Source organism: Ciconia boyciana, chromosome 3 (assembly GCF_034638445.1).
Source record: "Ciconia boyciana chromosome 3, ASM3463844v1, whole genome shotgun sequence".
In the NCBI taxonomy this organism is placed as follows: Eukaryota; Metazoa; Chordata; class Aves; order Ciconiiformes; family Ciconiidae; genus Ciconia; species Ciconia boyciana.
The window spans coordinates 42078954-42105809 of NC_132936.1; the positions used below are offsets into that span (position 1 = coordinate 42078954).

The 26856-nt window shown below is 43.7% G+C and overlaps 1 protein-coding gene across 14 annotated transcripts in view; it reads left to right on the forward strand.

Moving 5' to 3' along the window:
* ANKRD6 (ankyrin repeat domain 6) overlaps window positions 1-26856 on the forward strand; it is a 118315-nt gene that overhangs the window by 86010 nt on the left and 5449 nt on the right. For 6 of the 14 annotated variants that reach the window (XM_072855465.1, XM_072855464.1, XM_072855471.1 and 3 more), the window contains 10 exons: window positions 6548-6646; window positions 14873-14971; window positions 15539-15637; window positions 19202-19300; window positions 20340-20438; window positions 22206-22304; window positions 22944-23021; window positions 23832-23936; window positions 24184-24324; window positions 24690-24866. In XM_072855465.1, coding sequence (XP_072711566.1) covers window positions 6548-6646; window positions 14873-14971; window positions 15539-15637; window positions 19202-19300; window positions 20340-20438; window positions 22206-22304; window positions 22944-23021; window positions 23832-23936; window positions 24184-24324; window positions 24690-24866 — 1095 coding nt within the window. Of the gene's footprint in view, window positions 1-6547; window positions 6647-9054; window positions 9372-14426; window positions 14476-14872; window positions 14972-15538; window positions 15638-19201; window positions 19301-20339; window positions 20439-22205; window positions 22305-22943; window positions 23022-23831; window positions 23937-24183; window positions 24325-24689; window positions 24867-26856 lie in introns of those variants that run through there. The other 8 variants (XM_072855472.1, XM_072855473.1, XM_072855470.1 and 5 more) reach the window with 7 other exon arrangements.

The following is a 26856-nucleotide window of genomic DNA, read 5'->3' on the forward strand; positions in this document are numbered from 1 at the left end:
GCCCAGAGTGGGAGAGGACTGGTGGCCCCACATTGCACATACATTAAGAGCTTGTCCTGGTGCTGGGATCTCTGCCACCAACCATGCGGGGTTGTGACCAAGAGACGGTCTGAATCTCAGCGTGTGAGGCTTCATGGCTCTGCTTTGGGCATTTTCTCGACCAGGGTGCTCTGTTCCTGCTCTGCCTGGTAGGATGAAGAGATGATTTCCATTTTTGTGCCTTTTTGTCTGACATCCTTCACAGGTGTGAAATTTATAGCTGTTTTTTTATGAAGAGGGCAAAAAATACCCAGAACAACTGATCATCCACATTAGCTGATCCAACAAGCAGGTGCCTTTATAAAGTATTTTGGTGAATATGCTGCAAAAGCTGGAAAGTTAAGAACTGAGCCTGATATAATTAAGTGTTTTCTTTCAAGCAAGAAAGCTGGTCCCATCTTTCAGTCCTTTTGTAGTAGAGCTTTCTTACAGTAAAGTTATTGACAGCTGCATCTTCGACATTAAAGCGCTGGGACTTTTGCTGAGCTACTCTGCCTTGCTGTCTTTCTAGGATGCTGTTTTCCTTTTCCTGGGTTATTTTTCTTTGGATTTTCTGAGTTGAGATAGCTTAGGGAAAGGGCTAAGAACCACTAGGAGTGGCCCAGGAGGAACGATAATGACATCTCAGATCAGGTCGGCTCTTCTCTTGATCTTGTCCCCAGAACGGTCCCTGGAGGATGGAGAAAAGAGGGATTTCACCTCCCAGGCATCAACTTCAGGTGTATCCCAAGGATGCCTGGCTGAAACAAGGCACTTCTGGGGGAACGGCAGCCCTTAACATGGGCTTGCTCCATGCCCAGAGATGAAATTTCCAGGTCTGAACCTCTGCATTACAGCTCCCCAAAACAAGCGTTACTGGGTGTTGGGTTTCCCTGGGGCGTTGCAGCATGGGGTGTAGCATTCAATAGTGAGAATTAATTGGGCCAGAGAAAGCTGTGTATTAGCAAGCATGCACAGAGGAGCGTGCTGCTTCTCTGTTAAATGTGAAAAGGATTGCCAGAGGAAGTCATAAAGGTAGTACAGGCAGTTTTAATGTAATTTGTATAGCACCATGGGGTTTATGAATATTTGTTCAAAGGGAAGCAGAATATAGCTTTTCTGCAGGGCGTACCATTAAGATTACAGCTATAAAATTGAATTCTGCGGAGAAGCGATGATAATTCAGAAAAAAACATGGAAATGAAAAAGTTAGTGCTTCTGTTTTTATTCAGTAATTCAGTTTGTTTGTTTGATTTAATTTTTGAAGTAGTCATGTTACAAACCTGCCATATGGCGACACTTTTGTAATGCTGGGGTACTTGTAATCTTATCTTCAGGATTTCGACTTCAGAGCATATTGAGTTCTTTAAAAACAATGGGTTTTTTTCTTCCTTTTTAAGTTAAGACAAACAAAAAAAGAAATATATTTTGGTGCTTTCACATTTTTGTGCTCATTCAGTTTGAAAAACTACTTGTGTCTGTTTTAAACAATAAAAAATAAATGAAAGGGAACTAGCAAACATTTAGGGACTTGCTGAATGCCTATTGAGGTCAATGAGAAACTTTCTGCTGACTTGAGCGAACAGGTTATTCATGGAGAACAGTCTAGCAGGTCATCAGTGTGAACAATGTGACAAGACTTGGTTTTTGTTTTCAAGCTTTCTAATAAAACGTGGATAGGCATGGTTTTGTGTAAGTGCAGGATGGAGGAATAAATAACAGTCCTTGTGCAGCATAAGAGCAGGATGAGATGGAGAACTGACTGCCCTTGCGTGAAAGTATCTACAAATACATATACACAAGGAAAGATCATGTGGCTTGTGGTGCCAAGGCCCCCCCACCCCCGGTGTGGCTTTGGTTGCGGAGTGCATACACTGGCAGCTGCTCTAAGAAAATTTTAAACCATATGTATTGGCAGCAGCCTGTCGATGTCTGGAAGTTAGAATGCAGATTAAATACAAACAAAAACCCTAGCCTTGCATTTTACTGCTGAAATTCATGTGGCTGTTTACTGTGCTTGGCTGCAACCTGATACGCCCCATAGCTATAGCAGCGTGTCACGGTTGTTGGAAGTCGCAGCCTTAGTGCAATAGGTCCCATTTATTTTGTCAATAAGCCTGTGACGTGGGAGGATTTGTATGATTTGTTGCCTGCTGAAATAATTATTTACATTTGAATTTGAATAGAAGTCCAAATTGCATATTTTTTATATGAATGACTGCTTTATTGGTTAATTAGTCCCAAGTTGTAGCAGTCTCTCATTTGTATTTCTGTAATAACCCCCAAACCATTACAGTTCATATTTGGAAATGCTCACAAGCTTTTAAGTCGGTAATCTGCAAGTTAAGGAGTCTCTGGTTTTAGTGTTGTCTCCTTGCAAGGAGCATCTGTAGGAGACACTCCTGTTTGTATATGTTTCTTCTCCCACTAGGACCCATGTGTGTATTTAGGTAAGTCCCCTCTTTGGTGCTGCAGTGTTGAGTGCAAAATGTCTTTATGGAGGAGACACGCAGAGGAAAATTTGTCTGCCTTCCTCCCTCTTCCTCCTAGATATTTTGGGTAGGATGCATTGCTGTGAGAGAAAAATTTTAATTAAAAAAAAAGTCCTATTAGCCCATCAGCAGTCTCCTTCACAGCTGGTGTAAAGCACTGTTGGTTTGACTTGCAGACACGAAGAAGAAGATCAGAGGCAGGCAAGAGCAGTTCTGGCTGTCGCTGCTGGGGCTTCCCACCATGGCACAGACCTGTTGAAAGTTTCTCTCCAAAGATTGTGATGCTCTAAGTTTGTCATCACAGCATGAGGGGCACCCAAATCGCCTTGTCTCTTCCTCATAGTTTGTTCTGCATTGGTGTGTGCATACATATGTACATACATATCTGTGTATATATGTATATGTTTGTGTGGGGAGGTGGGTGGGAGTGTTTTTCCAGTGTTTGTGTTGCCTGTACTGGAACACTGTCCAGCTGTACTGCCCATCTCCGCTCTCATTTTGATGTTACTGGGAAGAAAAAGAAAATCTGGCATTGCCAGTTCTTGCAGGATTATGGTTAATCTTGAGATGATCAGTGTTCTTCCAAAAGCCTGAGCCTCCAATCAGTGTAATGTGCTGGAACTGATCCTCCTTTCCACTCTCCCATCCTAGGCAGGGTCATAGTTTTCCTTTATAGTGTCCCTTTACAGTGGGAAGAGCTCAAGGACTGCACGTATGCAGTAGCTCCAGTCTCTGAAGGTCTCTCTCTAGGGTTCTCCAATAGATGGGATGCCTCTGAACCTATGTTTTTTTCGAGAATCTCGAAACACACAAACCCTCTGGAATAAAAATAATCCTCTAGTCTGCCATATCAATAACTTTTTTTTTTTTTTTAAACAAAACCCCAAGTTTGGGGGACCTGGCTGAAGTTTTTGAACACTTGGGGCTAATGAGAGGGGAAATGCACAGTTAACATGAATCTCTGTTCGCTGAGTGACAGGAACAGCCAGGCAACCCTTGCTTGCAGCTCTCCCTGGCCCCGCAGCGGCCTCTCCCAGCAAGTACCCTCTCCTCCTCCAGCACCCATCTCCTGTGGCTGGCCATGAGCACGGTGAGGCTGCCCAGCTATCAAGAGCAGGGGACGGTTTGGTCCCAGTGACAGGAGAACTTGGTGCTCCCTGGGGTGAGGGCAGCCTCCTTTAGATAAGCCCGTTCCCTGGGGCAGCTTTATTTTAATGTGCCTTAAGGCACTGAACAGGCAGGTGAAGGTTGTGTGATCTGGATCTTCTGCGGTTCTGCAACCTTTTCTTGTGCTTGCGCCCTGCCACCAGGCACACTCTGTGTGGCAGTTGCCTAGGAAGGTGTGTTGGGTGAGGAAACCCATCCTTCATACTGAAATCAAATCATACTCTGCTTTCATAGTTTATTTTTAACACAGTACCTTTGGCTGCACCTCAGCATTTTTTCAGTGGTTAGAGATGGTTATCTCATCAGAAAGTTTCCCTGCTGGGATATATTCATGTAGTTGATGCTGTTTTCCTTTTAAAGTACATGAGCTGGCTTCAGGTTGGGTTTGTTTGGGATTTTTTCTGCTCCGTGCACAGATTGCAATAAATTGTTTTCATGATATATTAGTAACCTGCTGGGAAGCGAGATGCCTGGATTAGGTGATTTACTTATTGCCATTAAGTAATGTAGGAGGTCAGAACCCATAAACCTGAACGTGCTGGAGCACATATTCATAATCCAAACATATTGTTCATAGCCAGGAATGATTTGTCAATCTGGCTTCTTTTTTTTTTTCTTTTTTTTTCTTTTTTTTCTTTTTTTTCTTTTTTTTTTTTTTCTTTTCTTTTTTTTTTTTTTTCCTTTTTTTTTTTTTCCCCTCATGTTGCCTGGACACTTTTATGCCTCCTGGTATTGAGTTACATGGAACAGCGACATAGCCCTGGCTCTCCTCCAGGCTGATGGAGAAGGAAGCGTGCTCGGTGCAGCTCAGTGCCCTTCACCATCGGGGCAGGCATTTAGGGACCTCTGGCCAGGTCGAGTGAGAAGCACCCAAGCAGCAGGCCGGATGGCACCCAGGGGCAGTGGGGACAGTCGAAAGCGAGCCCTTCCCACGCTTTCACCAGGGCAGGACATTTCCCGCATGGGAACAAGCTGCTGCCGCTGCCGAACAGGAGACAATGTTTGGGTTTTGAGAGACCCACGTGTCAGTGTGGGTGAGGACTTTTCCCTTAGGTCTGGCCCTTCAGGTCAGTAATGTAGTACAGTTAATCCACTCTTAATGTTTTCAAAGCATGGCACAACTAGTCAGTAATGACATGGACATCTTGTCCCCAGCCATTCTGTGGATTTCAACGCTGGCTTTCCTTTTTGCTCTGAAGAGGCTGAATTCCTGAGGCTTTACCAGCTATGCGGGTATGGGATTTGCTGTGTGGAAACAATCCTGTCCTGAGCTTGGTTTTTTATTTACTTGAAGTAGCTTTCTCACTGGAGAAGTTGCTTAAAACCTCAAAAGCTGATTGTTGCCTTCTGCTTACTTCAGGCCACTAGTAGTCAGCCAGCTCTTGAGCTGTTTGCTCCTTCTGCGGCTGATGTATTAGGGCCCTATATCTTCCATTGCAGGGTAGATCTGTGTGTGGAAAAATAGAGAGTCACAGCAACAGTAATGAAGAAATAGATATATAACAGATCCAGGTGAAGAGGAATGTAACTCTTTATCTCATAAAATGCCTGGTAGAGAAAACAGGATTCTTTGTGAAGATACTCTTGTGATTTTACCAATGGCTGGAATCCTGTTTTCTTAATTGCAGTGAAATAAAATTTGCGATGAAGAGTTTCAGAGTGTTGCTGTTTAACAGTTCTTAAGGTGTTTCACTTGCTTTTCATGTTGATGCTTTGAGATTTTATGTTGACACATGCATACACATACACATACATGCTTCCTAGAGCAGGAGTTAATTCTTGATTCGCCCTTATAAGTTTTCTTTTTCAGGTTGTATGGGTTAAATTTTTAGGAAATTGCTCATTGTAGTTCTCCTCTGTTGTCAAGACTGCCTCTTACAATCTCTTGCCTCTTTGAGCCTCTTTTCACATTGATTGTTGTGCCTCTGCATTGTAGGAGAAGCAGCCTATTCCCCTTTTCCTGAAATGTTTAATTTTAAATTCTGCCAAAGGATGATCAAGTGGGACTCAGTTACAAGTAACTATTGTCTTCCTCTTGTAATTTCACTTAGATTTTTGGAACCTGTTTGTTGGGGAGATGCTATTTTAAAAAAAAAAAAAATTACTGCCAATTTTCAATATTTTTTTTTTCTCCTAAAACCATAGATCATGTATCCATCTCACTAATTAAAGCTTTTCTGTCCTTCTGTTTATTAGGGTACTGTCCTTGATTACCCTATAGATTTAATTACTCATCACTATTTTATACTCTTACTTTCATGTAGATTAGAGCTTGGTAATGTTTAAAAATAAGTATTGTCTAAAAAAACCTGACAGACCTTTGGCAACATGAGGTTGGTTGTTGTACACATGAATTCACTTGGAGTGACTACAAGTCTTCCATTCCTTTTAAGGGGAGCATCCGTCATATACAACAGCCCAGTAATTCTTATTTCTATTGCAAAGATGGTACTGATTACAATATATGAATTAGCCCGCTATTGCAACTTTGTCGTACAGAGTGAAGTTGAAAGCGGTTGACAATTCTGTGCTCCAGACGGACAGAAACAAAAGGCTCATGACTTCTCTTTAGGCATGGACACAAAGCTGGATCTGAATTTGTAAGGAAGTATCCTTATGTGAATATAATATCCCTTTTGTAGAGTACCATCAGGATAAACTGAAATGTTGCAGAAGGGGGAGGAGGTGTTTTCAGCATACACAAAACGAAGGTAAAGCCTGTGGTACGCTAATGTATGCCAATTGCTGCTATTGCAGGCTTCAGAGAGAGAAGTACGAACAGAAGAAGGAGGAAAAGAGGATAAAATTCTGGTCAACAACCATGCATAAAAATTCACCTTAAGGTATTATTATTTTCTTCTTATTCATAGCATGGCCGGACCCCCCTGCATCTTGCTGCCCACAAGGGTCATCTCCATGTTGTCCAGGTTTTGTTGAAGGCAGGCTGTGACCTGGACATTCAGGATGACGTAAGTAGACGTAACTTTCTTGCTTGGGGTGGAGGGGAAAAGGTAATTTGCAAGTAAGAGTAGACCTTCACTTCTTTGAAGTAGGATTAAATGAAAACAAAATCTGTCTCTGTATTTTCTAATTTGGAGATGCAAAACTGCAGGGGAGACAAAGTGAAATGTGGTGTTTTTCAATTAATAGCTTTGTCCTCATGCTCAGGAGCTCTTTATAAGAGCTCTAGTTGTGCTGGGCTGGTGTGAGTAGCAGTGAAAGTCATCGTCTGCCTTTTGGTGCAGAAATGAAATAAGAGCTTGTTGTACCACATGGGAACCCACTGGAGGACGTCAGGTAGGGGACACAATCCATTGCGATGTTTGCCTGAAGTGGGAGGTGGTTTTTGTGTAGATGCATGCCGCAGTGTATGGGGTATTGAGCAGCTGCCCAGAGCACTGTGTGGCATTGCAAGGAAATCGTCCCGTTGGCAGCCATGCTTGATGTGGGGCTGGTTGCATCTGTGAGGCTGTCATGTGGTGAAGCATCAGCATAACGAAACCAGCTTTGAATTTAGCGAATGGTAGTTTGTTTTCATTGGTTAAAATATGTAAGTTATTGGAATTTCTTGGTTTTCCGTAAGAATAGTTCTAATCTTGGACAAGGCTTTAAGGCACATTGGAGTGACCGGTAACATGGTTTTAGGGACCTCACTCTGATGAACAAAGGTGTAGGCTGAAATGTGCAACAGCAGTTGAATAACCATGACTTCTTCAGATTCGTTGCTAACTTCTGATAGCATGCTGGAACAAGTTTGAGGAAGGGTTGCTTTTGTTCCCCATGTAATAAATAAGGTGTAGATTCTTCAAAGGACCTAGAGGTCCAAAGGTGGTTAGTAGAGGCACCTGTATGACTATTAAAAGGACACTGGAAATGTCTAGGTGCCTTTTGAAAATCCCCTTAGGCATTTGTTTGCATCTAGAGAGTCTTAAATATCTATAGAAATTGGAAAACTGGTTTCCTTCTCTGCATGAGTAGCTTGCTTCCCTGTGAGACGTGAGTAGTCTGTCTGACAAGCTTAGGACAGGGGTACTGGTTTCCCAGCTTTCTGCTGGGAAACTTGTTTTTCTAGGAAGAAACTTCACTTCCTGTGCTCTTTATTCTTTCCCTATGCCCATCTGTGAAATGGAGCAGATTTGCAAGTGTAATGGGAGTATCAGTTTATTCAGATGTATCCTGAGTACGTTTTTCAACTTCTCCCAGCAAAAATGATTCATCAGGTATTTAAGACAAAATTGCAGGTACTTTACAAGTAGAGTCAGTTTTCCTGAGAAAAGCAAGTTGCTGCTCTAAGAATGCAAGAACTTCACTGATTTGGTCAAATTGGGTTTCTGTGAAAACTGTTTTTTGAGTAAGTCTGGGGTTTTTTTAATCCTCTAGGAATAAAATCTAGGCTGTTTATAGGTAAACATGATAGCCATAATGGAAAAACAGTAAATCAGTGTTTAGCATCATTGCAGTTTAGCGAAGAGTCTTGCACTGTAGAAATATTCAGCTCATAGAAGACCTACTTCACGTGCCTTGCAAGCTTCTCGGGGGCTTTGTTCACGACAACTGGATACCGCTTCTAAATGTGGTAACTAATGTGAACAGAATAGATGCATGCTTGATTCACAGATACTGTTTCTTCAAAATGTATTTTGATTTTAGCTCTATATTTAGTACTAGTAATTCAGTTGGGGTTGAGGAGAGCTTCAGGAGTTCCTGAGTCTCAGAGGGTGTGTTTGGATTTGTCTCAGAGGAGGAGGAAGGCTAGAACTCCAAGTGAAGATTTTTGCTTGTGAAAGGTATTAACTAAAATATTTCTGCTTTCCTTTTACATAGGTCTTCAAAGAAGGTTCTCTATTTATGGTTTCTCCTTGTATAATGCATTTTTACACTTTATTTATGCCCCACAGAATACAGTCTTATTCTTTTTTAGTTGCAATTTATTGATTATGCCTTCAGTCACATTTAGTGTGCTTATTTGGCAGTGAAGGCATCTTAGTTTCAAGTGTTGATTAACATCTGTACGTTTCATTGCTGTTTTTGAGGAATACAGATTTAGGTTCAGAGATGAAATTGCTCATGAGATTGGGGAGTATGATATTTAATTGAAAAGTAAATTACTTAGTTGATTTTTGTCTGTGGCATTATTGTGATAACACAAAAAAATCTCCAGGTTCTAAAAAGATGAGCTATATATTTTTTTTCTAAATAACAAGAAAAACCTAAACACATTTTATTTTGGAATTGACTCTCTTTAGCTAATGAACGAATGCAAGACTAACTTTTCATCTGCCACATGATAAGCAGAAACTTACAAGTTGCTAAATGTTGTGGAGAGATTAAAACACTCACTTCATGTTCTACAGATGCATTCTTTAAAACACGGTAAGAGCCATAAGAATTAGTTGAAGAATGACCTCCAGTGGCCTGGAGTGGGATTATTATGAATTTCAACCGGTGGAGTCCAGCTCTGTAGAGTATGCCACCCCGGGAGCTAACTCTTTCCTTCTCCCTGCCAATACTGAAAACTCTTACTGGGATCCCAATGCCATCTCTGAATGGTCAATGAGTATCCATACAGCACACACCTCAGAAATAGTCAAGGAGAAAGTTGTCCCGGTGAAGGAAATCAAGGACGAAAAAGATAAGAGAAACCAGAAGAGAAAGGCTAGGAAGGAACCTAGAAGATCAGAAAGAGAGAAGGAGGTTAGAAATCTTGTGCATCAACCCTGCCTTGAGCTTGATGTCTCCCATGTTTGCATGCTGCAAAACGTTGGCCTGGCGGTCTGGCATGACCGAGCTCTTCTGCGGTGCATGACTGCATGGCGGGCTTTGCGCTGGGTGCTCTGCATCAAGTTTCCTGCCCTGTATGCGCTCTCTGAAAATCTAACTGGGAAAACAAGTTAATTTAAAAAAAAAGGCCCAAGGCCCCAAAACTTCCCTTCTGGAAGCTCCAGTTTAAGAAGCAGAAAATTACTTTCCAATGGAACGATAACCCAGGGTTCATAATCATATCTAGCTGAATGTAAATATGCGAAGTGGCTTATTCCTGTACTCCCATTTCAGTCTCATTTAAGCTGTAATTTGTTTCATTCATGATTATTTTTTCATGTCTTGATCACTTCTGCTGGTCATGCATCATTATTTATCGTTCAAAGTGAACGTCTTCTTACTGTGTATCATGATGACTGCCTTTCTTTGGCAAAGGAGGAGGGCAGCAGCACAGTGACATTGAGAAACACCAGGGCACATTCAGTTGCCTTTGTGTACAGCTGCTTCAGGATATCCACGTATGCTTGTATGCTCCTGCGAGTATTTAACACTTGGTTATATATTAACTTTAAAATATTTTGAACTTTCTACCGTGAATTTAGTGGTTTGATTTCATAGTGTAAGACTTTGCAGGTGCTGTCCAGCACTTCGTATCGGGGATTGAAGGCATGAGTTTTTGCTGGTTATTTTGGTGCAGTTCTCTTGTAGCCAGACAGATTGTTTGGTGATTTCTGCAAACATGGAAAGGCAGTGAGGAGGCGAAGTGTGACACTGGAGAGGGGCTTTAAAGGAGATTGTACAACTGATGGATGCTCTGGAGAATAGGAGTGTGCAGGAAAACAAAATACGGTGGTTATAGTATTTTTGAAGTCAGAGAAAGGAAAAAGTAACATGTATTACAAACTAGGGTAAAGCAAATCTCATTAAATTTGGGCAGCAGAGTCTATAATAGAGACTCCAGTAACCCAGGAGAGCTAGTAGAAGTACTAATATCTACTTGAAACCTTTCTGTAAGTTCCTTGCTAAGTTTCCTTTCCCTTGGGGTGAACTTCAGATGTAAAATAGATCGTATCCAGTTCCTAGGTGCCTGGTCCCAGTGGTTGCATCCACTGCTTTAAGTTAATCAGCAAATGAAGAAACTCGAGGAGGTAATTGCAAACATCAGGACACTGAGCAAGTGCCACTGGCCTAGCCAACACAGACGTGCTAAAGGAGAGGGGTAATGCCAGAATCCATGGAGAAGGTCAAGATTTAAGTATCTGCCTTTCTTCAGGACTCCCAGTCTGTAGCCCTCTCCTGAAAGCAGGTGTTTAAGCTCTCTGTAAAGAGCATGGTTTCACCCTTTGGAAATGTACCTGATGGTGCTGGGCCTTGCTGTGCAATAGCCCCGTTACAGGTAGAGCGCACAGGGTGTGCAGTCCCTCATCCTCTGCACCGGGGGTTGCAGACTCCCATCCTGGTCTCCCACCAGCATCTCCCTCTCTCTAGCCCAGTGAATACAGATGTTTTTCTTAAAGATGGATTGCTTTCAACACAGCAATGCTCTCATGGCAAGACAAGCTGGGCGAATACCATAATCTCTGGGCTGCTGCAGAAGAGCCAGCAGCCACCTCCTTCGCTGGCCTTGTTTCAAAGGGTGGTGGGTGTATCTGCAACTTGTGTGGAGCTTCTTCCAGCAAGTGTGCATCGAGGGTGCTCACAGAGCGAGAGAGAGGAGGGGAGACAGCGGTGTTAGGGGCTGCAGCAGTGCTGGCGGTGTGCTACGCGACGACCTCCTCGGTGCCACCACGGCTGCGGTGCCCTGTGGCGCGTGCAAGCCGAGACGTCCGGGGTGTTGGAGTGGAAACGGCCGAGTTTGAGTTGCTTTCAGGGCTAGGCAGCAGCTGAGGAAAGGGATTTAAGACGCACCATTGTAGACTTAAGTGCCTTATTTCTACCAAGTCTCACTTAAGCACCTAAGTGTCTTTTTGGTTTTGGGCCCACGCCTGCATTTAGGCAGGCTGTTGTTTCTGTCAAGGTTACATTTGTGTGACACAGCACTGGAGTTATCTCTCTTCATTGCTACTGACCTGCAGCCTGTTCCTAAGGCATAAATCACTTACATACAGGATCGTAAGCTGTGCCCAGCATAATAGTCTGGGCAGTTAATATGCATTTACTGGTGCAATTTCTCTCTGAGCCTCTGGAACTAATGCCTTGCTGAAGGCAGAGCACCGGTGAGTGCTTTCAGAAACAGTTATTTTAACAATTAATAAAAAGATATGAGTCAGTGATTACACTGTCTAAAAATTCACGCTGTGAAAAAAATATAACTCATTTGTTTAATCTGACTCCATAAGAGGCAAGATAGGGGTTTGCTCCTCTGCTAATGGGGAGGCAAGACAAGTTAGAAACGCAGCGGTGCAGGCAGTGTTACTTGTAGGTGGGCTATGCCATCTGCGGCTGGGTCACTCGGTGACTGACACACAGAGGCCATCGCAATCTGGTCATTCAGCTCCCACAGCACCTTAAGCAGTTTAAGGTTAATGGGTGTGCTGAGGCCCGAGGGAAGGGCTGACCAGGTCCTGCCCTGCTGGCTGAAGGGCCTGGGGGTGGTAGGGACCTTCACCAGACATTGATACCTGCCATCTCTTCACTGGGAGGTGCCTCAGTCCAGGTGAGGCAGGGTATGAGATATCCTTTGACACTCCCTGTTATGTGGATGAGGTATTTATTTACCTGGTCAGGGTGCTGGTTGGACCTTACTCTTAGATGCTTGGCTCTCCCCATGCTTGTGTAGGGACAATGTCAGCACCAAAGCCCACACCACCAAAGCACCTGAGCCTACCATCTGCAGGACTTCTGTCCCTTCACCTACCCAGGCTTCCATTTCGGGCACCAGAATATGGTACAAGACAAAGCCCGGGCATGGCTGAAGCCATCCCAGTGCTACTCTGCAGCCCCAGCGAATGGCCCCCCAGCACATGGGCTGGGCTCCCCAAGAGAGACCTGCTCCTGCAGCAGCGAGGTGTGCTTCCTGCTTTCCAAATATGTGTTTAATTTAACTGAGATGCCATTAGAAGTAGCTGTCATATCTACAAACCCCAAAAAGCTGAATAGCGTTTGACCTCACTGCAGTTACTGTGATAGGGTTGGGCTAATGACAAGAACAGCCTTGATTTAAACTCGCCCAGTGAGGAGATCCTTAATTAGAAACTAAATCAAATACGATCTATTCCTGTCCCCAATTTGGTCTTCTCCACAATCAGTTTTCGGGACTATGAAGAAGTAGGAACCAACCATTCATTGTTCAAGCTCCATCCATTGCAATGGCAGATGTCACCTTGTTTTAGTCTTTATTATAGTATCTTGTGTAGTTTTGCTGGTGCAGAAATAGCAGTTGGCAGAGATAGGTTGACGGATTACTTTCCACTTCATGGTAGTCAGATAAAATGACCTTTGCACTGTCCACATTACCCATTGCTGCAGTAGCAGTAGCTGTGCCAGTCATCAGTACCATGCACTATCGAAAGAGGCTGTTAAGTTCTTCCCCAGCTTGTTAGCAAGCAGATTTCTGTGCAGTAATAGTTACTGGAAACTATCCAACACTTGCACTTGTGAGATGGTATATTTTGGACATTTTCTGTAACATTTTTGTTATCTTTAAATTTGGAATATTCAGAGAACTTGCAGTGCTGTCAGTTTTCCAATACTTCATGTTTTTCTGAAAGTCCCAGTTCCTGGAACCATTATTGTCTTTGTTCAAAATCTCTTAAAATACATTTCCAGTCTTAAAAGGGACTAGAACAAAAGTAAGAATATGTGACCTCTAGAGACAAAACATAGATGGCAAGTTAAAAAAAAAAAAAAAGCCCTCAGCACAATTTTAAAAAATCAACTTCATGATTATAAGCCAATTTAATGATTTACTGGCGGTGGCAGTTGGCATGGCAAGGGTTACTGACAGGTTGTGGTTGGCAATACTCATTTTTCACTTACGGATTAATAACTATTTTGGTGTCATTAGCACAAAAGAACCCCCCCCAAGAGCAATTTTTAAGTCAGCCGCTAATTGCCTTTGAGAACAAATTATTCAAATTATCCAGTTATCTAAAGACTTGTAGACTGTAGGACAGAAAATACAGAAATTCCTCTAGTTTTAGTATTTAATATAATGTGGTATTATCTGCTAAAGATTTGTAGCAGAGAAATTTTGTATCTATTTAGGACTAGCTTCCTGCAAGCTTTTTTTCCTTGGGATACGCTGCATATCTCTCCCTGCGTGTGTTTTTAGTAACCATTATCTAGATAAGCAGAAGTGGATTGGATTCCCACTCTGTTTATTCATCCTCCAAAAAGGCTGTGTGCAACTTTGAAGCTAGTCTTTGTGCCTGGACTCAGGCTGTGCTTCAGCATTGCAGGTTCAAAGCAACTTCAAAGGAAAGTCAAGACCGGTTTTTGTGGTAGCGGTGGAGCTACTGCAGCTCATTTTCCCATCGGTCGGTGCCTTACATCCCTACACACTGCTGCATAAATCCTCCTATTCCCGCTCTTTTATCATGGTCTCACCAACATGCACATAAAAATATATAGATAACCCCCGATGGGCAGAGCCAGTAGTTTGTGCCTCCCTAGTCTTCAGTTTCTGGAAGGCTTGTAGAAAATTAACCTTGGGCTCTCGAGCTCAGCAAACGCGTTCAACAGTTGTGAGAGGGGAGATAGATGGGCAGTCAAACAAGATGAGCGCATCAGCATAATTTCTTTTGGAAACTTGACCATAAAGGAAATAAACTGATGTAAGAAACTTGCTTGTTGCTGCTGTGTGGCAGGTCAATGAGAAATGAAAGTCGTTTGGACCTCAAGATTGCTCAGTTCCTTGAATGAGATAAGTTGATGGTCTTGCAGTTGTGGTCCTCATCATAAAATTGCCTCCACTCTTAGCACTAATTGGTAAATTCATCAGAGGTGCTGAAGAGACTGATCTCATCTCATGCTCCTTATCCTAAGCAGGGCTGATGGAGCAATCAGAGCCAAAACAGGAGAGCCTCATCCAGTTAGTGTAAGTACTGGAGGATCATTATGATGAATTACGACAGCCTATAATTCCCTTTCGTTCCCTACAGATGCTGTTGATTATTAGGCATATAGTGCCAAATGTGTTAGATTCACTGCCTTCTAATAATACCATACTTTTAGAATGCTTCAGCACTGTATATGGGATTGTGATGACCTGCAGACTTCTGTAAACAATTGGTCTGTAGCTCTCTGATACTTTCAACAACTTCATTAATCTTGGAAATGTTAATGATAGTTTTTTATGGGAACTGTTTTCAAAGGCAGCTTGGATTTAACAGTACATGTGTTGAAGATGCAGGCCCTGTGTGTGTGGTATGCATTTGCATTGAGTCAAAACAAGGTGGGAATGGTGCCAATTACAACTTTGCTTCTTTTTGCAGGGTGATCAGACAGCATTGCACCGGGCTGCTGTCGTAGGGAACACCGATGTTATAGCAACTCTGATTCAAGAGGGATGTGCTTTGGACAGACAAGACAAGGTAATAGGCAAAAGCAAAGCCCTGTGGGATGGCAGCCTTGCCAGCCAGTAATATTAAGGTCTCAGAGAGAAAGTTATGGTTTATACTCCTGAGTATAAATCCTGAGTATCTGATGCTTTGAAAGTAATTGGAACAGTTACATTGAAAAAAAGTTGTACCATCTCTTTAATATAAATTACTGATTTAGTTATTTTTTTATATCAAGCTGATAGTTTTTGATTGAAGACTCTGGTCTCAGCTCATTAAGGGAGGAATTAAAGAAATGTACAACTATGCTATGCCCTACACAAAACACTGCAGTTTCCCTTGATTATCCCAGAAACAGAATCCTTGGTTGTAAATTTAGTTTGGGAGTAAATATAACTAATTCCAAGTTCCAAACAAAAGAAATAACAATATTATTAGCCTCTTCTAAAAATAAAATAGAAAATAAGCTAGGAGGAAAGGAAAATGTTTTATTTGTTAAGTGACCAGGTGGGTCGTGCAGCTGCTGCATTCGGAATGTAACGTTACTCTGCATGTGGACACAGCACACTAACTTTCTCCTCTTGTGTGTGTGCTCTCCAGGATGGGAACACCGCTCTTCATGAAGCTTGTTGGCATGGATTCAGTCAGTCTGCCAAAGTGCTGGTTAAAGCAGGAGCCAATGTTCTTGCCAAGAACAAGGTGAGACCCTGCAGGAGGAGCTTTCAGTTCTGGTGTAACATGGCTGATTCTCAGCACTGGCGATTTCTGGCCATGGCATTTCTCAGCGGGTGGGGGACCAGCTCCTGGTGGGATTTTTTTCTTCTTTTTTGGCTTTTATTATGCCTGGATGGTTCCTTCACAGGCATTAGAAAATTCATATTTTGACAGCTGATGCAGGAGGAACTCAATAGCACGTTGAATGATACATTAATTATGGCGGAGGAGCACTGCAGTTCCTGTGGAAATCTCCATGGTGCTCTAATTTATACCGAGTGGATTCATTGTGATTGGTGTGATTTAAAATGAAAATGAATTGTACTAATAGGAAAATGGCATTCAAAATCCACATTTTTTTCAGAAATTAAACAGTCAAGTGAATGTAAGCCACAGAGGGGAAAAAAAAGTGTATCTCTTGTTAGAAAGTTCTTCCTGTTACATGAGTGTAGGCTCTTACCAAAATCTTGTAATGAAGCTGGATTATCTTCCTTTTGGTATTTATAATACCTTGAGAGCAGTTTAGAGGAAAGAATAACAAAGCAAGGGCTTTTAGTTCCACTCTAATTGTAATACCTGTGGGAGACTTGTCTTCAATTCACTAATTCAAAAGTTAATGGAATAGTCTAGGAAATGGCAGTAGCAGCCTATGGTGTGAGCTGAGTTAGGGTTTGGACCGCTGTGCTGATGGGTTGGTCAGATCACACGGTTAGCACCGTGCCCTTCGTTACAGGCAAGAGAGCTTTGGGATGGCTTTATGGGATCTCTGAGCATTTTTTGGTAAACATCTCTAAAACAACAACTGAAAGGGGCTAGCAAAGAAAGGGAAGAAGGGAGACAAGTGGCCCAAGTCCAAGATTTGGAGTAAAAAGGCACATTGCCTGGGCGTAGTGTTTCTGTATGTGCATGTGTGCATATATGCAGTATATATGCATATGTTTGTACAACTGTGGTCACTTTGTGGTCTGTAGTTACCCTCATCTTTGATATTATTTTATGTGTATTCCTTCTTCTATATTGTTCCAACTTCCAGTTTTTATTTTCTGTAATTATTTTTTGCTGTAATGTTCACCTAGATTTGTATCAGAGGTACTTTAGCCAACTTCCCATGCGTACATGTAACAGATAGTGCTTGACTTTATAGTCCTGTGAACCATTATACTCCATATAGCCGTGTATATGCGTACACTTATGTACAAAGGGGTGGGCTTAAGATGCAAGTCGGGTTATCCTGCATGCTGCTTGGATGCCTTATGTTATTAGAAGATTTAGCTTACAATACAGTGTATGTCAACAGTTTGGAGACAACCTCTCTTGGAAAGTATGTGCACAGAGTAGCTCAGCAAGGTTGATGCCTGAAATATGACTGGCAGACTTTAATACTGCATGAGCAGCTCCTGCACTGGTCTTTGCTGTCTTACCTGCACAATCCTCTCCCTTTGCATTTCACCATTTGGGTGTTTTTTAAGGGACAGGATCTTTTCTCAGGAGCTGCTGAAAAATGCGGAAATTGTGCATGCTTGCACACATGCACGTGCTTTTACCCCTTTTGCTTTCAAGAAAAATGAAGAGCTTAATTCTGCCTAATCCCAAAATGGTTTCTCTGGTCTCTCAACTTCTTATGTTACTGACAACAAGGCATAATCTTTCTGACAGCTTTTCTGGCAGCCAGGGCTGAGTGCCATGTGCAGGACCACCGTGCGGGCTGTTGACTTACACCTGGGCTTTGTGCGATTTTGGCTGGATGGGACAGATACAGGCTGCTAGAGTTGCCAAACCCTGCTAAGCAGCAGAAGACGGCCGGGATTTGACTCTGTATTTTCTGTAACTCCTGGTTAATATCTCCTGGGAATGCTTGTATGGATGCACTTCTTGCAGCACAGCACCTTTAGCACAGTATATAAAAGAGCAATGCAATTGAAGATAGCTTCTATATTAAGTGAAATGCAGAGGCCAGACAGGACACCGGGATTTTAAAGGCAAGTCAGGCAGGCATTTGAGGAATGGAACAACATGTGGGTAGACCACCTGGGTAGCCATATTCCTCCTGTGCAGCAATCACCCTGGAGATGCAGTTTATTTTCAGTCAAGTTGGCTTAAGAAAAACTCTTCCACTGTAATAGATCATCCCATCAGATCAGTTGCAGCCTTCTTTTTAGACCCTCCCTCAGTCCGTACATTTCAGTGAAGATTCAGTAGACCAGTGAAGACCCCCAGATCGATACAACTTGGACTCACTCTCCCTCTCACAGAAGCTGGTGAGAGATTTGTCACCCCACGGGAGACGAGCCAGATGAGCTGCTCTGTGAGCCCTGACCCCAGGCACCAGCACCGTGACTTCTCCCAGCACCGAGGTCCTCACCCAGCACCTACTGCACAGGACCTCTCTGCCTTCCCACCAGGGCCGACCTTCCGACCTGCAGATGATAAAGACGTTGCAGAGGCTTTTCAGAGATAAACCCAAGGAGGGGAAAAATTGACACTTAAATGCAATTTAGCTGAGAAAGAAAATGTTCATGTCTGCCACAGCTTAGAGACTACATTCAAGCCTGAAATAGTCTGTAACGTGGAACTGAAGACCTAAGACGACATCTAAGAGTTGGCCTTTTGTAATTCAAACCCTGCAACTTTGATCTGTGTCTTGAAAGCATGGGGACAAATTAAAGGACATCATCAAGGTGAACAGGCAGCCTAGTAAGCATGGGAAACCTTTTCACCTGAGCTGATTTCATTTCTAGCTCCCAAGAGCCAAAAACCCCAAACATTTTCAGGCCAACAAAAGCCAAATGCTGTCAGAAAAACTTGTCAGACCAATAAAATCCTTCAGAGTGTTAGAAAGACAAGCAAACTCTTCTTTGATTTCTGTCCATAAAAACTGCACGTTTGCTTCTTTCAGGAACCGTAGCATGTGATTCTCTGGGGTTTGGGTGGCTTTTTTTTTCCCTTTTCATCTTGGCTGGCGACTGGCATGGTTTCTGAACATTGAAGCTTCCTGATAGCCTAAAATCTGCATCCTGCCCTGTGGGAGCACCTACAGACCCAGCCAGACTTGGAGCTGGTTTGTGTTACGATTGTAAAGAAACAGAAATCGTTGTGACCCTTGTCTGCCTAACACCCTGGAGCAATCACAGCCGGCTTTGCTTGAGATCAGAGATGCTGTGCCATGGCAGTGTGTTTCTTTGTGTGTGTGCATGGGGGAAACCCGAAACACAAGAATTATATTTCTTCAAATGAAATACTTGATAGTGCTCTTTGATATTAATGAACCAGACAGTTTCTAGAGTCCTAGTCCCTTCCTGCAAACAGACTTGAGCAATGCAGATATTGTTATACTGTCCAATTTCTGCCTTTACTATATCCCAGATAAATAATTTCCAGGATGGAGAGAGTATTTCAATCTCCAGGTTCATTTAGCTCATATCTTCAGGAAAATAACAGTTTCCCACCAGTGGGTGGATCTTCTTGTGGGAAGACCTGTGAGGTTTTATTTTTTAATGCTTATGTCCAGTTTCTAAATATGGCTTTTATATTCTCCTGTATTTTTCTAAGGCAGGTAACACACCTCTTCACCTGGCTTGCCAGAATAGCCATTCCCAGAGTACTCGTGTTTTGTTACTTGGAGGATCTCGAGCAGACCTCAAAAATAATGTGAGTTTTGAAAAGAACGTGTTCACTTTTGTGTGCCTTTGTTTTAGCTATATTGCTTTAACTTGTAGAAATACTCAGAAATGCTTTAGGCTGTGATTTTTATTATAAATGGTATTAAAAGAAACGCTAACAAACCATTGTATACATCATGTACAGGAATGCTTTTGATAGGACTGAGCGATGCACTACTTGTAGCCGTCTCTTGAGTGGGGATGGAAGGAGCCAAAGGGGGTTTTGCTATGGCACAGACCAAGGCAGCTGCCCCTTCGCTGCTTTTTGTCGTCCTGATGGCCTGACCCATGTACTGTCATGCAATTCTGCAAAAGGGCTCCTCTCTCAAAAAGATGGAAATCTTAAAGGGGTTTTGTGCCAGAGCAGGGAAAGCCTTCAGACCTGCCCTCACTGAGACAGGTAATAATACATACTGTGTGTCGGTCTGTCAAATGAAGTAGATTCAAGGTGACTTCAGTTTCAGACAGCTTTCCTCCTATTTTATAATGATTCTGGCATGACAAAGGAAAAACAAATCTACAAAAGGAAGCCAGATGTTTTTGTCCCTGCTCGATAACAAGGCACACAGAAATGGAAACCCATGGGTCTCTGCTCCCAGTCCCAGCTGCGCATGTGCCACCCCTCATGGGGATGCTGCTCTGGCCCCCGCTCCTCATGTTTTCTTCATTATGTGCAACACCGAGTTGTTTCCAAATCACATTGGTTTGCAGTTCAGAAGAACAGATTTAATGTAAAAATGTAAATCAGGTTTTGTAGTGCAGTAAACCAGCATTTTATAATTCCAGTATTTCCCATCAGTGGTTAAAGAATTCGTACCCCCACCTTGCCTGACCCCAGCTCTTGCTAAACCTTCCCACGCATGATAGTAGCTTTTGTACTGCAGAGAAGACAGCATTGCTGTTCAGTGGAGGTGTGTGACATTTACTGCTCTTTTTGATTTAATAGGATTATTTCATCCCTGAACACCATGACAAGTGCAGGCTTTCTTACTGCGATTACATGCTCAGAGCTTTGTTTCTGTTTGCAGGCAGGAGATACCTGTCTGCATGTGGCTGCTCGTTATAATCACTTGCCCATCGTTAGGGTGCTGCTCAGTGCTTTCTGTTCTGTCCATGAAAAGAACCAGGTCAGTGCATGAACTTCATTGCGACTCTGCGCCCTTTGCATACGGCAGGTTGTTGGAAAGAGGGATTCCTACCCAAGGAATCCTGCTTCACTCTGTGTTTCACTGTACCACCAAGTGCCTGAGCTTCTAAAAAGAGCCTTAAAGTAATGGCATATCAGTGGTTTATTATTTTGCCATCACATTTGCATCATTTCTTTAAAGCATTGCCTATTTATGAGGTTCTGCAGTCATATGTTGGTGTAGAAAGGGGGTTTGGGACAGGGGTAGTAGTGTAGGGGTAGGGGTTGGCGCTCCTGAGTCCTTACCAGTTCTGTGCAGAACGGGACTGGGCAAGAGACTCAGTCATTTTATGGGGTCCCATTTTCTCCTCTGTAGCTAGGTTTGAATGTTCCTACAGCCATTAGAGAGACATTGTGAAGCAGAACTCACTAATGCTCAGATGCTACAGAAGTGTGAATTTCTCTGGAATACTTTTCTTTGCTGCATTTTGCAGTAGTGGGAATTAAAAAGACATAAAAGTGAAGAAAAAGCATGCTTTCAATTCAAAGTAATGGTCAGTCTAACCTAGGATTAATCATCCATAGTTGGCTTATAGGGAAGTAATTGATTGCTGTACCTATAGCATAGCCTAACTGGGTGGTAGAAGGGAATGGATTTAGTACATTAAAATGCGTTAGATCTGCTAAATAAACAGATTATGTGGTGCTTAACCCTGGGAAATGTTCCTGGGAAATTTTCCATGTGTAGTTGAAGATCATAAAGATGTTTTCTGATTTGTACATTTAATCTGGTTTCTTAGATAGGAGATATTACAGCAAACAAAATGGGTTTCAGCATGTTAAATTTACTATGTAATTTTATTTGGAAATGTGTTTTTTAACTTGCAAAATGAGCTACTGAATATTAAGATTAACTGGTGTGAACCTGGCCCAGAGAGACACCGCTTTCCTTCATTCCCCAGCACTACCCAAAGTTGTTCCATATTTGCACATATAATGCTTTTATTTATGAACATGCCTCATCCAAGTTAGCAACAAGCAATAGATTTCCACTAGTCTCGAGGAGATCTAATTTTCTGAAGGCAAAATGCAAGGTAAAGGGGACAGGAGGTCATTATATGCATGTGTCCAGTCTCCCTTGAACAGCTGCTGGCTCTGTTACCGGTGCCCAAATCTGATCACAGCCGTCTTCACCTCACTGCACCGGGACAAGGGCAGGGCAGTGTGTTAGTGCTGGACCCAGATTGCTTCCTGGCTTTGGTCCAACAACTGTTTTTCTTGAGGAATCTCATGAAGAGAACACCAGCCATCTTGCTGCTGGTACTTATCTGATTATTTTTGAGTAATGTGATACATGACCACCTGCGCACCAAATAATCAAACCTGAAAAAAAAAAAGAGAAGGTTGTGGTGGGAAAACCAGTTCTGCCCTCCAATGTCGTATCCATTTGCTGGCGGTAGAGCTGGGCTATCTCCAAGCTGCATTGTGTGTCACTCGGTTTAGTTAAAACAGGATCACCAGCGCCCCAGCTGCATTTCTCAAAACCAGGCTGAAGTAGGTCCTTGACCTGAAGTAGCTCCTTGCCCCCTCCTGTCCCCTTCCTTCCAATTCTGCTTTTTTTATTGACCAGGCCTTAATAAAGCTTAGTTGTTGCATCAGTAAGTGTAGGTCTTTTGACCTCTGAGCATCTTTTAGGAAGGTGTGATTTCTGCAGGATGAGACCCAAGGACATGTGTTACATGGTTGCTTTCTGCTTTGTAACTTGCAGGCAGGAGATACTGCACTCCATGTAGCTGCTGCTCTAAATCACAGGAAGGTGGTTAAGCTGTTGCTGGAGGCAGGGGCTGATGCATCCGTTGTCAACAATGTATGTAGGACGTGGAGTTTCTTTGGTATTTTGTGTTAGAATCATAGAATCACAGAATGGTTTGGGCTGGGAGGGACCTTCAGAGATCATCTAGTCCAACCCCTCTGCCATGGGCAGGGACACCTTCCACTAGATCAGGTTGCTCAAAGCCCCGTCCAACCTGGCCTTCAACACTTCCAGGGATGGGGCATCCACAGCTTCTCTGGGCAACCTGTTCCAGTGCCTCACCACCCTCACAGTAAAGAATTTCTTCCTAATATCTAATCTAAATCTACCCTCTTTCAGTTTAAAACCGTTACCCCTCGTCCTATCGCTACACTCCCTGATAAAGAGCCCCTCCCCATCTTTCTTGTAGGCCCTGTTCAGGTACTGGAAGGCTGCTATAAGGTCTCCACGGAGCCTTCTCTTCTCTAGGCTAAACAACCCCAACTCTCTCTCTCTTAATGCAGACTCTCTTCAACACTGTCTCTAGTGTTGGTAGAAAATATTGGGTGTTAGAGTTGAATTAAATCTGGGTAAATAAAAGCAGTTAGTCACTATGCTCTTGTGCACAGAGCACGTGCTAACCTTGGGTGGAGAAATTCCACATTTCCAGCAGCTGGTGTTTTGAGGGAAATGCCGTTTTCTTTTTCCTCTCAGGCAGGTCAGACCCCTCTAGAGGTTGCCAGACAGCACAATAACCCTGAGGTTGCACTCCTCCTAACTAAAGCATCACAGGTATGTTACAAATCTCTCCCCAGTGCGCACATACAGATGATTCTGAGGCCAGTTAACCTAGAGGGGCCACATCACATCCCCTGGTCCTTAACCTTTTGCTGTGAAAGGTGCCTATGTTTCTGCCATTGTGTGGTGGCCTCAGGTCTATTGACGTGGAGCCTTTCAGCCCCCAAGCCCAGCAAGGTGTGCAGATTAAGCCTCAGTATTAAGCGCTGGCAGAGGTCCTGGCTGCCCTGACTGGCAGAGGATGGAGCAGCCAGAGGCACCTGTTCCCTGCGGTGGCCCTGTACCCAAAAGCTCTCAGGTTGTGTCCCTCTGCGGCCTGCCTCAGACTTCTCCGGCCCCCAAGATGGTTGCTCGCACTGGAAGATGCTTTGAAATGGAGACAAAATGTCCTGTTTATACTCTGCTGCTGTGTGTGAAATGCTACAATGCTCTTCAGGCTGGAAGGCACATGGGAGGGCTCTGTATTCTGGTATGAGACCAGGTGTGATCCCTGCCCTGCTCTTCCTTGTCACCTCTGCGTGAGAAGGGCTTGGCTTGGCGACCAGCCTGGGGACACAGGAGGACACAGGAGGAGGCTCTCACCCCTCCAGGGGACAGCAAAGTGCCCTGATGGACTGAGCCGTGAAAACACACCACCACTGAGCTATGAACACCCACGCTGATTGGCCCATCAGCATCCATCTGGCAGTGCAGTTCCTTTTATATGTTGCCTTTTAGTAGGGTGAAAAAGGCCTGCTCTATTGCTTGGCTTCTGTGGTAGGAAAGAGCGTGACATCACTGAGTAACAGTGTGGTTTGCCTTCAGGTCTCACGCTTTAACCGTGGAAGAAGCCTGAGGAAGAAGAGAGAGAAGCTGAAGGAGGAAAGGCGAGCTCAGTCGGTACCACGGGATGAAGTGGTACAGAGCAAGGTACAGCCCGACATACCGGCTACATCTGCTGCAAGGAGGGAGTGTAAATAAAACCCATCAGGACTAAATCTAGTTGGAGCCATCACTTGTGCATGACCACGGCAGCTGTCCGAGGCAGTCTGTCGTACTTTGCCGCTAAAGAGTTATCCACTCGTGTGTGCAGAGCAGCTTAAAACTGGGAAACTGAAGAAAAGGCACCTTTTCCCCATCTCTGCAACTGCTCTGAACTCCCTGTCTTTGCTTCAAGCAGGGCAGCATCTCAGCTGCTGACGACACACCGAGCAGCGACCCGCCACCGCAGAGGAAGAGCGGTCTGAAGGATGAACCCCGGTCAACCTCACCAGATCCCAAAGGGAAGAAGAACAAAAAGAAAAAGCCAAAGGAAAAGGTATCAGTAGATTTAAAACAGCAGAGGGAGAAGGGATAGTTGTTGAGCAATAGCACAGGCCTCCCTTTGGTGTGTCAGTGAGTCAGGGCAGCAGCCCCACCATGCTCATGGGGCAGAGGTAGTCTTCAGACCAAACTGATTTCTGGTGGGGAAATTCTGCTGTTGAGGGTCACATGAACCACATCTGTGTGGAAATCTCGTTATTGTCCTGACAGACACCAAGGCTGTGGCCAGCCACTGCAGCTGGATTGGTGTTTTAATCAGGTTTTTGCTGTAATTGTCACAATGGACTTGTCCCATTCCCACCAGGAATAGTTTACCAGGGAGCTCATAAATAGGGAAAACGTTGTGTGTATTTTATGCAGGTTTCAGCACTCTCGGACCCCATCTCCCCAGCTGATCAGCAGACACTCCCTCGGCCCCAGCAAAACGTGCCTAAGCGCAGAAGTAAACATCACGGCTCCTCTCCACCCCCTCCCCACGAGGTCCGAGCCTACCAGCTCTACACGCTCTATCGAGGAAAGAATGGGAAGGTGATGCAGGTGAGCCGGCTGCTGCCCTCGTGGAGGGAGACACAGGGAGCAGCACTTGGAGTTGGGGCAGTTAGCTAACGGATAGAAAATGCACTCAATTAACTGCACTCTCAAGGGTATGAAATCACGACTGTGGATTTGTTTTCCTTGTCTGGGCTTCAGCTGCGTTTTGGCCTGAAGTCTGGTAAACAATAAGCTGGTTTTGTGTGTGCTAAGGAAGATACTTAACTAGTTTTGATCTACAGAGTATTTCCTTTTTGGAGATAAGGTGTGAACAGTGACTGGAAATGACACTGGAACTTTTATGATACACTTTGAAATATTAAGATTTCCAACAGGAAATGCAAAGAGCTTTACCAGTGAGAATAAACGAAAGCAGTATGTGAACACGGAAGCTTACTGCCTAAACCAAGAGCTTCAGTATGCTCAATACATTTTGTTTCAATTCTGTTTATTGCAACATGTCTTTGGGGATTCTAGGATTACTGGAGGCAGGAGCTGTACAGAAATAAACCTGGAGTTACCAGCTCATGTGCATTTATTCCAGTTTAGAGACTGATATTTTACTCATTTTATTATGCAAGTATTTACCAGTACACATTTCTAAAAAAGCATGAAAACTGTCAGCAAATTACCCTGTAGACATTGTAAAGGTCTGTATTGTTGTTTTCTTAATATTGCCCTCCTGTACCTCTGGGAGGTCAATCCTTTCATTTCCTTAGCTTCTCACATCCATCAACCAGCTCTCCTTGATCCCTTGCTGTCGTTAAGAAATTCAGCAGATTCTGAAGATCACTCAAGTCAGACTTCAAAGGTTTTACTGGCCATATTTTCCAACATCTCGACATGTAACGCCTGGGAAATTTCCAGACAGGGGCACTATGGGATTATCCTAATAGCAGACATCAGGAAGGATGGAGGACCTTTCATATGTTAAAAGGACTATCTCCTTGCCCCTAGGATCTGATGGTAGGAGGATGGGCCAGTACGAGGGACTTGGGGAGCAGGAAGAAAGGTGCAGAGAGCAGATAAGATTTGTATACAAATCTAATCTATTCACAAAGATTAGCTTAACAGAGCTAGACTCCCTTATAGTGTTTCCTGAAACACACGACACTCCTCTCTCCCTTTCTTTTTTGCTTGTCTGTCTTCTTTGATGCCCTCAGGCCCTGACTAGCAAACATAATTTCTTAAGTACACGTAGTTCTGAAGCTTTCCCTAGTGCTCCACAAACCACCCACCTTCCCCTGCCAAGGGAATAACCCCCACTTTGTCAAACAGTCCTGCAGGGCCAAAGGAGAGAGGGAGGCTCCTCTGCAGACAGGTTCAGAGCTGCCACATTGGGCTCCTGACTCACCCCCAAAGGAGCCAATTTCTGCCTGCAGACTGCAGAGGGAGTGAGCTGTCCTCGCTTAAGGGAGCCTTTTGTGACCATCTCCCAGAGAGTTCGATGTGCTGAAGTGCAGCTCCTCTTGCAGAGGAGCCTTGGGACGGTGTCATACAGTCAAAGGTGTGCACAGCAGATAAGGGTCAGCTGAATGCCAGCAGGGCAAAGGCAGACAGGAGCAGTGAGACTTTGCCATACAGTACACAGAAAAAATGAGCACATAATTGGCATTAGGTTAAAAAACAAATGCACACAAAACCACACACATCCACAAAATTGGGGTTTTTTTGTACAATTCCGAATTACAGCATCAAGACACGGAGTATAGGCCTATAATGTGGTATCCCCTCATACAGCACACAGTACCGTGGCATATGTGATCTGAGCTCATTGCTGCTTGTAGCCCCAGCGAAATCAACACTGCTGTGTGTTAGGATGTGTCCATATAAATAAGATCAATCCTTTTCTAGTCTGTGCTTTCCCAGCTAATAGCCTGTTTGCTGAGCTACTGTAAGATGTTATCAGGAGTGTGAGATACAGTACATGGCACAGAAGAGCCCAAGACTGACTCAAGGAGCCTGTGATAATGTTCCAAGTATGCTAAGAGGACAG